Source organism: Rhipicephalus microplus, chromosome 4 (assembly GCF_043290135.1).
Source record: "Rhipicephalus microplus isolate Deutch F79 chromosome 4, USDA_Rmic, whole genome shotgun sequence".
Classification (NCBI taxonomy): Eukaryota; Metazoa; Arthropoda; class Arachnida; order Ixodida; family Ixodidae; genus Rhipicephalus; species Rhipicephalus microplus.
This window is the reverse complement of record NC_134703.1, coordinates 9327782-9341992: the sequence shown is the minus strand read 5'-3', so window position 1 is coordinate 9341992 and position 14211 is coordinate 9327782. Positions and strand designations below refer to the sequence as shown.

The 14211-nt window shown below is 47.6% G+C and overlaps 1 protein-coding gene across 1 annotated transcript in view; it reads right to left on the bottom strand.

The window, feature by feature from the left end:
• Positions 1 to 14211, bottom strand: part of LOC119171523 (atrial natriuretic peptide receptor 1) — a 770478-nt gene that overhangs the window by 197604 nt on the left and 558663 nt on the right. The window contains exon 16 of the mRNA XM_075892139.1: positions 2637 to 2760. Within this exon, the coding sequence (XP_075748254.1) occupies positions 2637 to 2760 (124 nt within the window). The remainder of the gene's footprint in view (positions 1 to 2636; positions 2761 to 14211) is intronic.

Genomic DNA, 14211 nt, shown 5'->3' with positions numbered 1-14211 from the left:
ACTAACTTTCACAAAGTGAAATTCTTCTCAATTTTAGTTCATTTCTTCGGCTATAAATGTAAAAGCTTGCATTCCCAAACTGCTGCCGTGTGTGTGGGCCCTCAGGTTTTCTCAAGTAGTTTTTCAACCGCTTTTTTGCCCGAGGGACCCCCAACTTGTTGAGAAAAAAACATGTTGGAAATAAATAAATATGAATATGAATTTGAAAGTGTAGTGCTGCGACTTTTTCTGATCTACGGGTAACTGAATTTCTGTTTGTTGGTAGCAGTCAGCTCAGTTATTCATAACCTACTTGAACACGAATATTTAATTGATAACTTTATGCTAGTGTCTCTTTATGACCTAAACGCGCAGAATCCACACTTCAGGAAATAGGGCATATCGCAGTCATTCATGAATAGCGGCTTGTGGCAGGTATATTGCCCTGTGAAAACTAAACCTTGAATTAGTGTTATTAGAACGTTTAAAACGCACTCATGAAAATACAATAATAATCAGCTCACAACACACAGTACAAGTGCAAAAGAGAAAGGTTGCGGCTTTTAAAATAATTGCGGATAATATACAAGACACGATAATGTGAAATGATCGCGGCTGAGAGCGCTACTGCTTTTCTTGAATACCGTAAAGCGGAGACAGACACGTAAACGAAAAGAAAAGGCAAAGATGTTAAAGGTGTGGTGACGCAACAGTTTGAATATGACATTTACATAGCGCGTAAATTCGTTTAGGTGGTGAATAGTGAACGGAATGGAATTTGAATAGTCATATATTACTGCGTCAGTAGCTTTTGAATAGTAGGTGGATCCTTTTAAGAACAGTCAAAATCGCTTTCTCTTCTTTATTTTGAGATATATATGACGCTCCAGACACAAGAAACCACTGCTCTGCAAGCCAAGTATTAACTATTTGCTGATTTGAGCAAGTCGCGTTGGGCCATTACTGGGGTCGCCATGGGAGGCCACGATTTGTCCACACATGTCACGCATTTGAAGAGAAAAAAGAAACAATGCTCGTTTCTCAACATCTTGGCGCAACTCTGTCTGGGGGATGGGCCATGAATCCGATGGTGTTTTGCTCATTACACTAATTCACTTCTTGAGGGTAAGGGTTGAAAATGAGTTGATTAGCCATTACAAGTATTACTTTAAACTTGTCAGATTTCAAAAAAAAAAATCACGGCGTGTCTACAAAGTGAATGATGATGAGCGGGGCGAAGCGTCCGTCAGTCCGTCCGCGCTTTCGTTCATCCGTGTCCTGACCAGCGTGTCATATTGGTCAAATCATCTTACTCTGTCATACTAATTTTGGTTCACGCCAAGTTAAGAGCACCCACACGTAAGCGGAGACACATACATACATACATACATACATACATACATACATACATACATACATACATACATACATACATACATACATACATACATACATACATACATACATACATACATACATACATACATACATACATACATACATACATACATACATTGTCTGACAGACAGACAGACAGACAGCAGATAGATAGATAGATAGATAGATAGATAGATAGATAGATAGATAGACAAAGAGACAGACAGACAGACAGACAGACAGACAGACAGACAGACAGATAGATAGATAGATAGATAGATAGATAGATAGATAGATAGATAGATAGATAGATAGATAGATAGATAGATAGATAGATAGATAGATAGATAGATAGATAGATAGATAGCTAGATAGATAGATAGATAGATAGATAGATAGATAGATAGATAGATAGATAGATAGATAGATAGATAGATAGATAGATAGATAGATAGATAGATAGATAGATAGATAGATAGATAGACAGACAGACAGACAGACAGACAGACAGACAGACAGACAGACAGACAGACAGACAGACAGATAGATAGATAGATAGATAGATAGATAGATGCCGGAAATGCTTGCACTACGCAAAGAAATGCGTCGCATTGAAAACTCACAAATTGTGAGGAAACTTGACTTGTTAGGTAAATTGTGCATTCTGGCATTCTCTGCATTCCAAAAAATTTCGACGGAGCGGATATGCAGTAAGGTCATAGTTTACCGTTACTTTATTAAGAAAGCTATGAGTGGGCACGTCGCATATTCAATAAAATAAATTCTAGGTTTTACCTGTGAGAACGTCCTCAAAATTATGAGAAACGTCTTGGTATAGCACTAAAATAAATTTTGATCACCACTGGTGCTAACGCACGTCGAAATCATATAATACTAATAAAAACAACGACAATAATATTAATAATAATAATACTAATAACATAATTAGTTGTAATAACAAATAATATCTGAGGCTGTAGGTCCCAAAACCACGATATGATTTTGAGAGAAGCTGTAGTGGAGGGCTCCGGAATTTCGGAACATGTACTGTTGTGACATCGCACACAACATGGGTCTCTATCATTTTGCCTCAATCGAGATGCGACCACCGCGGCCGTGATGCAACCCCATGCATGGGTAATCATATATTTCAACCACATTTAAATGTAGCCCCTGCGTTGCCCTATCAGCATCGCAAGTGTTGGAACGTTGGAATGAATAAAGCTTCACGAAGTTTCAAATCCGGGCACTCGAGGTTAAAAACTAATGCACTTAGTTACCTGCATAGGAGTGCTTTGGGCAGAGAGTGATGTAAATCCTACGATGTCACTGAAATAAATAGTGACGATGTCGTATGATTCAGCACGAACTGATTGACCCTTGATCAGCTGGCTTGCTACTGATCTGGAAGCAAGAAAAAAGAGACATGTTAGCAGTTGGAGATATCACAGGATCATTGAAACGATCAGATTGAGCACAAGAAGTACTGTTTAATGAAACTACAACAGTTATGAGGTAGAAGTGGTCAGTTCTGCAATCATGTACTATCATGAGCAATATGAGCTCGAACGCTCGAGCGCGTGGCGAATATCTTCAAAACTGAGATAGCATCGTACGTGTATGGCGCTGCCGAAACCGGCGGGAAAATTAGGGGTGCTCTTCCATTAGCTGTTTTCACTCCCCCTTCTCTGGTGTTCCTTCGAAACGGCAGCTTATTACGTGCCATCGGCCGCTAGCAATGATAAGAGATTAAAGCATGCAGAATGTCGTAATCTCTTGCCTAGGGTTCGTTGCCAAACACACCTGTATCCCTTTACTTGCTAGCGGAGAACGTCTCGCAAAGATGCCACCTTGATATTGTAGTGCTAGCGTAGAAAAAAAAAACAGTATTGTTGTTTATGACTATTGTGCAGTTTGTTGGTCTAGTGGTCCGAAAAAAGTCGCACGCTGTAGTTAATTCAAAATATTTATTGGATGCTTCCAAAATTGTTACAATATTTTTATGCACACAATTTATCAGCTAGCTTGCCTTTTGATACGTGTTTACTGGGCTAAAAACGGGTTATGGCTCCACCAGCTTGAATCACGGCTTCCATTCTTTCTGGAAGAATCCTGTAGAGGGCCTTGATGAAGCCTGTGTTAGCTTTCATATGTTTCCACTCTTCTTGTAGAGCTTCCCACAGTTCATCAGCTGTCACCAAGTCCAAAGAAAGCCTAGAAAATTTAGCATTCATACGTGCCCACACGTGTTTAATAATGTTCATGCCCACACTTTTCGCGCATCACTCAAGGCGCATTACCCCTCACTCATATAAAATACGTGCGACGTCCTTTGCTGTATGCACGGGAGACATGTCCTGTTGGAATAAATAGCATCCATCCGGGTGGGGGTCATTAAATACATATAGAATACATATACGCACGCTCCAGCAGCGTGCAATATGCATCACTTGTGAATCTCCCGGAGGTTCCGACAAGGGGAGCTAGGCCGTCGCGCGAGATAGCTGCCCAAACGTTTACTGATGTGCGACCACTTGCGGCTACCTCCTTGATGTTCTGCGGACAGAAACGCGTGTTCTCCGTGCGTCACACTCTTGTCTGCTGGTCCCAGCGGCTGAAGAAAGTTGATTCGTCGAAGAAGATGCCATATTTACAGTCCTCTACCGTCCGTTTTGTTGGCACATGCGAGAAGGGGCTTTTGAGCGGAGATGCGGCTTCGGAGTGCGGCTTCCCTTAGTATTATGCTGTCATTTACATTCGCAAGGTCTAGAGTACGGCACACATATTTCGCACTCAAAAATGGCTTCTCGCTGACTACAGCAACTTGCAGATCTTGGTCCAACGATGTGGCACGGGGTCGCCTATGTGTGGCGCCTCCTTAATTCATCCTTCATCTCGATACGCTTGGACTATCGTGTTGACTGGGTTCAGATTACAGCTTGTCAAGGTAACAATGTTGCGCTGCGAGTAGCCTTTCAGTGATAATTGAACCACTTTTTCCCACTTATGCATATACACTTGTGACATGTTTAGGCACTGGAACCTAAAACAAAACTAGGCAAAAACGGCCGTTGTCCGCGATATCACTACTGTAAGGAAAAATAATGTAAAGAGCGTATGAAAATTACCAGCCAACACCACCTAGACTTGATAAAAGCATGACCTGCGCATCACGGGAGACTACGTCACAGCCGATATCGTGGCAGCTACATTATTTGATATGACGCTGGATGTTGATTTATTTGATTGATATGTGGGGTTTAACGTCCCAAAATCACCATATTAATATGAGAGACGCCGTAGTGGAGGGCTCCGGAAATTTCGTCCACCCGGGGTTCTTTATCGTGCACCCGAATCTGAGCACACGGGCCTACAACATTTCCGCCTCCATGGGAAATGCAGCCGCCGCAGCCGGGATTCGAACGCGCGACCTTGGGTCAGCAGCCGAGTACCTTAGCCACTAGACCACCACGGCGGAGCATGACGCTGGATGTAGCTGTGCGCGATGATATTGTTACGGAAGAGAGACGCCGTATCGACGAGGCTGTGGATGAAATATATTTCAAACTAGCAGCAGCGGCGTGACCGGTAGACCAGACACCGAGTGGAGACCACTCTTCGTCCTCTTCATCAGGCACACACGCGCATCGGCCCACAAAATGTCAACAAGCATGTCGCATAATCCCCGGCGGCAAAAGCGCTGTCTTGGTGCATCTAGATGTAAACGTCAGCGGGAGAGTGGTAAGGCTTCAAGCATGCCACATGTACAATATCGGTGGTCTGTGGGGCAGTTGAAGGTGATGAGGCAGCAGGGGCAATCTCGTATGTCACAGGAGTAGCCTCACGAAGGACTCGATATAGACCTGTGCAGCGGGAAAGAAGTTTTTCCGACAAGCCGACTTTTCGGGTTGGGGACCACAGCAGCACCAATGAACCGGGTAAAAAGTGCACCTCGCGGTGCCGTTGATCGTACAAACGCCGCTGGTTTTCTTGAGAGGCCAGAAAGCGAGTGCGGGTGATTGAGCGTGCGTGAGCAGCCCGAGTGACAGTGTTAGGGGCATATTCGCTGGTTGGTGTTGCGATAGACAGAATAACTGTATCTAGGGGTAATGTAGGTTCTCGGCCGAACAACAGTAAAAATGGAGAGTAAGCGGCAGTGTCATGGCAAGAAGAATTATAGGCAAATGTGACGTACAGCAATGCGAGATCCCAGTTGGTGTGGTTGGTAGAAACATACTTAGCGAGCGTGCCTGTAAAAGTTCGATTTAGACGCCTCGTGAGTCCATTGGTTTGCGTCGGAAGCAGTATAGTCACGGCTGGGCGAATACCGACGGCGGTCCGCGTATGGCCGAGGATAAGAAGGCAATTGGCACCAACGGGTGGGGGGTGTGGGGCGTCCAAGTGCTGCGGCAGTAGCGGGAGACATGGCCAACTGGGTGACAGCGGAAGCAGATTTGCTTGTCGTCTGCTGTTCTCCATTCCGTCGCATTGCGGGATCTGGGCAGAGAGTATGAATCGTGGCGTGGTGCATTTATTGGCATCGGTATGTAGTCCGGTCGGGAGACGGAGCAGGCGGCAGGAAAACCAAGGTTAGCAATTTCTTTCCGCACGACTGCCTTAATAACTGACACCACCGGAGGAGTTTGCACGGTGCCCTGGCCGAATGGAAGTGCATGAAACAGCGCCGGACGGGCCGCCTCAAGCTCGCGCCGAACAATGCGTGTGACATTCTCGTGCAAGGGTGGTGCGGCCCCGAGATCGGTACAGGTTGACGTGACAGCCGTGTTAGGGAGGCGTGAAAAATGAGGCCGAACGCAGCGGTTTTTGGCCATTTCGAAGCGGCGGCATTCCTTAATTATGATATCGACAGTCGTGACGTTGTTGTACACGAGCAAGTTGAAAGCGTCGTCCGCGATGCCCTTGCGTATGTGGCCCACCTTGTCGCTCTCGGTCATTTGCTCGTCCACTTTGCGGCACAACGCGAGCACGTCCTCTATGTACGAGACATACGACTCGGTTGATGACTGTACTCGGGTGGGCAAGTTCTTGTCGTGCGGCCGTTTGTCGACCGGACGGGTCCCCAAAGATGTCGCGTAGTCGCTCCTTGAAGATGTCCCAGCTGGTAAGCTCGGCCACATGAGCGTCGAACCATACACGTGGTGTGTCATCCAAGTAAAAGATTACGTTGGCGAGCATCATGGTAGGGTCCCATCGGTGAGACAGGCTAACGCGCTCGTACAATATGCGGAACAAGTAGTCCACGTCAAGGCCAGGCTGGGCGGAGAACGTACCCGGATCTGGGGGGTGGGACATCACAAGGTACGTAGTAGCTGGCGCTCCAGCTGATGGCGGTGGCGGGTTATCATTAGAAGCCATGGCCGGAGGCTGGACGGTGCGGCCACTGCGAAGCTTCGTGGTGAGGACGGGGAATATTCTACCTCCACCAAATATGGTACGGAAGAGAGACGCCGTATCGACTAGGCGGTGGATGAAATATATTTCAAACTAGCAGCAGCAGCGGTGGCCCCGCCACGGTGGTCTAGTGGCTAAGATACTCGGCTGCTGATCTGCAGTCCGCGGGCTCGAATCCCGGCTGTGGCGTCGGCATTTCCTATGGAGGCGGAAATGTTGTAGGAGCGTGTGCTCAGATTTGGGCGCACGTTAAAGAACCCCAGGTGGTTAGAATTTCTGGAGCCCTCCAATACGACGTCTCTCATAATGATATGGTGGTTTTGGGACGTTAAACCCCATATATTAATCAATCAAATGAAGCAGCAGCGGCGCGACCGGTAGACCAGACACCAAGTGGAGACCACTCTTCGTCCTTTTAATCAGCCACACACGTGCACCGTCCCACAAAATGTCAACATGCATGCGGCAATATGAATTGATATTGCCGGTAGCGGCTTCGGACGTACTACAAGCTGCCGGTTTTGCTCCTACGATATCGAGACGGGAGTGTCAGCAGCTATCGGAAGCGTGGCGCCCTTACCACTTTGTTTCCGACAGCGGCCGCTGCGAATCGATCGATGTAGGGTTCCAGGCCATTTTCCACGCGCTCGCGTGTTCGAGCACATATTGCTCACGATAGTGCATGAAGGGACTTCGTCTCGTTTAATACAATCTTCGGGAGATCATGTTGTGGTAACTGACCAACCCTGTGTAAATACTGCTACATGTAGGCTGCCGGAATGCACATTGTCTACGTGCATGTGCGCCCGACGAAGAGGACGAAGTCACTTGCTGCCCGAGCTCGGAGCCAGACTGGCCAGCTCTGCAAACGTTCTTGCAAATATATATTGTGAATAGGCTACAGTGTAAGCGACCCGTTACGCACGCAACATACTTGGTTGACGTGGAACGCTCCCCGTCCTCACCACGCAGGTTCAGAGCGGTAGCATCCTCCAGCTTCCCACCATGCCTTCTCCTGGCAACCCACCCACTTCTTCATCTGCGGCTTCTACGAGAACCTTTGTCGCGGACCCCGCACAACGTGATCCCGGGACATTCTGCTGCGCAGCCTGGCCTCGATGTCGACAACTGGCTTCGTCTGTATGAACGAGTCAGTCAGAGCGGCCACTGAGCGGCCATCTTCTCTTCTACTTAGACGGAACTTCGCGTGTCTTGTACGAAACACATGAGTCCAAGCTCGTCAGCTGGGACACGTTCAAGAAGAAGCTACGTGACATTTTTGGGGACCCGACCGGTCACCACGCACCTGCACGACAGGAGCTCCCCACCCGTCTCCAGTCGCCAACTGAAGTGTCCTACATACAAGAAGTGCTCGCTTTTTGCTGAAAAGTGAACGAAGTAATGTCTGAAGCTCAGAAAGTTGGTCACGTTTCGAAGGGAATCGCGCACGATGCCTTCCATTTTGCTGGTTTACTCCAATGTCTCAACAATAGGCCGCATCATTCAAGTGTACCACCGTTTCGCAACGACTAAAAGCCGTCGTGTGCCCTCAATTTTCTCGGTTGCGAACAACGTTTTTAGATATTGTTGTCAAACACAGCAGCTACGTCCACCTGCTCCGATTGCGCCACCACACCACCCTTTGAGCAGAGTGTAAAACGCATCGTTCGACGGGAACTTGAAGCGGCAAGTTCAGCGCCGCTTCAGCCCTCTCCATTCAACCATGCCACTATAACAAAAACCCCTGCGGCCACCGTTATTCGGATGGTCACACGGTGAGAATTCACCAACCTAGGGTTCCCTCTCACCGGCCCCGTCTCTTGACCCTCCTACCGACCAATGTCCATCAATCCATCTCGAAGTTACCCATTTGTTCCTCCACGATCTTGCAACCCCGCAGAATGGCGAACTCACAACGACAAACCGATCTGCTTTCGGTGCCACTACATTGGACATGTCTCCCACTGCTGCCACGCCATGTGGACGACGTTATATAGGAACCAATGTCTCTCCCCTTTTCGCCCTTATGAAGATCTTAGCCGGTATTCACCCGGCTGTACGGACCCTGCTTTTGACACACTTAACAGCCACCTTCCTGCTCATTTACCTAAGAGAAGTTGTTGTTAGGCTAGTTAGTAGAGCATTTCGAAAAGTTAATTCGAGCGCGAAAACTTGACACGATCACTCCCACACGCACACACCCATGCATCAAACACACAGCACTGTGTGTTCGATACATGGGTGTGTGCGTGTGGGAGTGATCGTGTCAAGTTTTCACGCTCGAATTAACTTTTCGAACTGCTCATTTACCGTCCCCTCAACGCCGTCGTTCCCCGTCGCCCCAACTACGCCGCCATCCCTAAACTCTAAGGCAAAATTACCCAAAAAAGGAGTAACGGAGCCCAATGGACGCACGCGATGAACGGATAGACCATTGAGGAACAACCACAGAGGGAAGCGTGCCGCGCGAACCTACATAGTCTCCAAACACGCTCCAAAGGGATGAACCGCCCGGGCATTGCAGGCAGCGCAAAAAGCGTTGCCAAGGTCCTTCTCCTCCTCTGCTGGCTCAGTCTTTCCCTGCATTTTGCTGGCGACGGTTCGCGCTGCGTCACGTCGGAGTGCTCGACCACGGCCGCCTGTATTCGACGATCTAGGAATTACGACGTGGTGCTTGTGTGCACGCTAGGATGAGCGTGGGCTGCTGCTTTAGCGTTTCGCTGCACCGATGAAGTGTGGAGCAAGTCTCGACACGTCACCACGCCGCGCTGTATATCTCTGGCTCCAAGATAGTCACGACCAACAGACGACAGCAACAGTTGAGAAGTCCAACATGGCGGCTGAGAAGTCAGCAGGTCTATCGGATACATTACTTCAGTCCGACTCAGGGCAGAAATCAGCGCTGCATTTTTCCGCAAGTAGGTGATCATTCTTTATTCTACTCGTCACGTGTGCGATATGGATCGCGCTTGCCGGCAACGGGCCCGGTCGTGTTATATATCGCATACACGAAATGCACCGTGAAGGTCAGCTTGGGCGTTTGCAGTTCGCCTGTGCTTTGCGACCACCTGAAAATTGGCCGCCCTTGCCGTCGGCCTCCCGTACGCTCGCTTATCGAGTGCTCGCCTGTCTTCGCCGCCGCGATGAGCTCCTGGCTCACGATATTAGGCTGAGACATCATCGCTGTGTTGGGAGTCGTCGAAAACACGTTGCGGGTCCTCGTTACGAGCTTGGTTGCAGTATGTAGCGCGCTGTAAGTGCACCAGCATGGGCTCGCGGGGCTTTCGCTAGTGTTCTAACTCGGTGAAAATTGGTCGCCCTTACAGCTGGCTTTCCTGTCAGTCGGTCGCAAGCAGCTCGGCGCCGTCCGTTGGCCACGGCGGTGGACTCGCGCTGCACTCGCTCGAGTTTGTTTGTGGTAAAGGGCCGCATTACCGTCGATTTCTTCAGCGCTAGCTCCAAACCAGCTCGGCGCTGTTAGTGGCGGTGGCCAAGCGTACGCTCGCTCTCCTGTTTGAAGTTCGCTGGCGGCAGACACTCCACGTGCAGCGCCGTGTTTGGTCTCGCGTTCGCTTGCTCGAGCTGAACGACATCGCTCGCTCAGGACTCGACAACTTGTTAGCGGCACGCTGGTTCGCGGAGTTGTGGCTACGGCCGCCGCTCCTAAGCTGTTGCGCTACAGGGATCAAAATGAGTCTTTGATGATGGTGACATCACGGTGAAATTATTAGCATGTTGTATCTCACGTATGTTTTCATTTCACCTAACACGTATTTCTCATATGCATTTGCATTCATACTCTGTCACGCGTGACTCACTATTTTACATACTTATTGTGAAGCAGTGAGCACACACCGTGCTGCAGACTGAAGACGTCTGCGATGCCTGTCATCCATCTCTTTCGTCAGAGCAGCTTCAGAAGGACTGTGCAAAATGTGAAGGAAACGTTAATTGTGTGTCATATTTTAACGCTTCTTTTTACATTAACGTGCACGTACTTGTCATATGCGTGCATCTTCATCTTCTGTCATGTGTGTCTAACTATTTTTACTATATTATTGTACGCGCAGCCATGGGAACTCATCATGCAGAAGGCTGTGGGTGGTGGCGTCTCAATGTCTGTCATCTATCACTTCCATTGGAGGAGCTCCACAAGGAGTGAACAAGATTTGACAACGAAACTGGACTTGTACACTTCACCATGAACTCACTTAGAAGAATGGATAAACTTCATGTGTATGTAGAAAAATAAAAGATTTTGACGTCTCACTTTTGTCTTTCGTTGTTGCCGTGACTGCGCAAGCAGTTACACGTAGGTGGCTAACTACTTTTCTGTGTGTTCTTTTTTGCGCAATTTGTTGCTCACTGCGTAGAAAAACAGGCGAAAAAAGTATTAGGCCTGGCGGAAAATAAACAATAAACAATGTTTGAACTGGGGACAAAAAGTTCATCCGATTGGAGTATTTGAGTGGATCAACCGTTTGTCCGGCAAAGTGCAACTGTGAGGACTAACGCTTGCCGGGTAAGGTGTAAATGTGGGGATTAACAGTTGCCCTATAAAATGCAAATGTGGGGACTAAATGTTAGTACTTTGAGGTGAATTGTGAGACTAACAGTTACTCACTAAGGTGCAAATGTGAGGACTAAATGTTGGTCCCTTGACTGTTAGGCCCGGTGCCGTTAGTTTTTATAGGGATTAATGGTTGTGGCTGCCCCATTAGTCCCCAAAAGGACAAACCACACACTGTTTTAACATCCTTTTGCCTTAGAGTGTAGCCGCCCAACTTTGCATCGCACCCGACGGAAAACTAAATCTTGCAGCTCATGGAGATAGTGCTGCATAATCTCCGTCTAAACGAAATACTCTGTTGACACTTCCTATGGACGCGAATCTTATCCAAGCGCATGTGAACGGCATTTCATTGACGGTACTAGTCAATACTGGCTCACGTGTCCTTAATCAGTGCTTATCTTTGCAACCACATACGAAAAGTACTCACGCCTCCTGCAACAAAAGATGTACGTGTCGCCGATAACGCAACTGTTCCTGTCATCGGAATGTATACAGCTCGCATAAGCATCGTCGACCGCTACGTTCCTGTCTAATTCACGGTGCTCCATATTGTCCTCATGACCTCAACTAAGGGATGAACTTCCTATTGACTCATTCCATTCTGATAAAGTGTTCCGCTGGTACTCTCTGCTTGGACGTTCCTCTTCAGCCGGATATTCCCCCCAAACTTGAACGCGGTCTCGGCGCCACATATTTTATACACTAAAAACATAATCTTTATCTTTAGCGGGATTCGCCACGACTTCATCCATGTTGGATGGGGACCACACCGTCACGCCGATGCATGACGTTCTTGTGCCACGTGACATCACTATCTTTTACTGCTTCAAAACTACAGCTGCAAACCGGATACATCTTTCCGTTATAAATTTCGAATTCACGAAGTACGTTTTCCCTCATGGCATCTTAATCCCCACGTTGCTCTCCTTAGCCAATGACAACGTCACCACTTTTGCAGCAGACGTATTTTCCAATCTTCTTTGTCCTCTACCCGATGCCACACGCCTCGATCCGGCATTACGCCCAATGATCGCCCCAGACCTCCCCCTAGCGCAATCAGCCGCCCTCATCCACCTTGTCGCTTCCTACCACATCTTCGGTCTTGCTGATCGACTTCTCAGCCAAACTGTTATTGTGCAGCACCCCATCAACACAGAAAATGCTATTACCATTCACCATCGACCGTATCAGGTGTCCACATCAGAGCGCCAGATTATTCAAGCAGAAGTGAACAAGATCAGGCATTATTTAGCCCTCATCAAGCCCTTTGGCGTCACCCGTCGTCCTGGTTAAAAAAGGAGAACACACGACTATTTTGCATCAATTACCGGCATCTAAATTGAATCACTAAAAACGACGTGTGTCTTGTTGAGAAAAGGACAAGCCACCTTTTCTACGGCGAAGCCCATCGTCGATCTCTTCGAACATACCCAAACTCAGTCCACTCATCCTGCCTCAACCCCACTACCCTTGTTCTTCATATTTATGTCGGCGCCGCACACGATTTCCAACATCCTCCACCTCAAAGAATTAGCTTAGCTTTCTCTAATGTTCTTGAGCAGGCTGTATCATCCTAAATATTTGAAAACATCCTCTGCGCCCCAACAGTGGTGAGTGACGACGGAGAACAATAATACACACAAATTTTAAGTACACACTTTTTGTTCATGAGTTCTTGTATCAGGTCACAGTCAATCCATGCAGGTCAGTCAGGCTGGTCACCAGTGCTTCGTCTTCCAGCGGTGCTTCTGACGTTTGTTTCACTATTGTGCCTTTAAACGTGTTCCCCTTGATAGACTTGTGTGGTCAATGAGCAGTTTTTGTAAGAATTAAAACCGGTGATACCGGCTTTTTCATTAGGGTCTCCAGGAGCTATTTCTGGAAAGTTTTCTCGAGTCCTTCATTTTGTCTGCAGTCGCATTGGAATCATCGGCCTTCTTTCTTTGCATTAATCTGAATTTTCCACCTTTGAACTCGACACTGCCTCGGTAATTTTCCTTTTAGATGAAAGAAGACGTATTGTCTGCATTTTCTTCAACCCTGAAGTGTGCATATTTCTCGAGGAGCATCGGCTACGAACAGTATAACGAGCTTCCTTCAGCGTCCTCGTAGTTTTCCTTCCACTTCTTTTCGAGTGAATAGCTGGCCTTGTTTTAATATCTGCAGGCCATGTGCGCTTTGCTGTGAAGACTTATTAGGATGGCGACTTGTCGTCTTCGGCCGGCACTCATCTTCAAGACCTGCTGGATAGAGTTATTGATTTCCAAATGTTTTCTGCTTTTCCTTCACATAGGGCTCTCCCGCCCGGTACACCCGAGTTGTTGATGCTATCTTGTCGTTCACTTCAAGGGTGCAGCAGGTTGACGAGACTTCTATAAAGTCGTGCAAGGAGTCTCTAGCCTCTGAAGTTGTTCTTCGGTGCTGATCTTTGATATGGTACTCTCTGTAGAGGGAATGCTTGCCTGTCGGCTTTCAGTGTGTTCCTCTATTCGTCGAGAAGCCGACTCACCAACCGTTTGTGTGACATATCACTATTGAGGAAGCATTGCCTCGGTATTAGTGCTATAGACGAGGCGCCCATTTTTCCTTTCACGTATTATTCTAATGCGCTCTTTTATTGATTCCAAATCAACTTGCCGAGCTTTTGATGCATCTTCGATGTTGTACTCTGCTCTAACTTTCGCTTGAATAATCTGGTTGAAGAAAAAAGATTGAAGATGGAGCTCGGAGGCGAGGAAGAATAAGTGGCCAGGGGTAGGCTCTGCATATTTTTATTGTTGTTCTGTGAACAATAAACCGAAGACGTATAGGTTCTGCGGTCTCTCTGGTCCTTCTGAAACATGGCGCCGTGACCAGGATATCTGAGGACA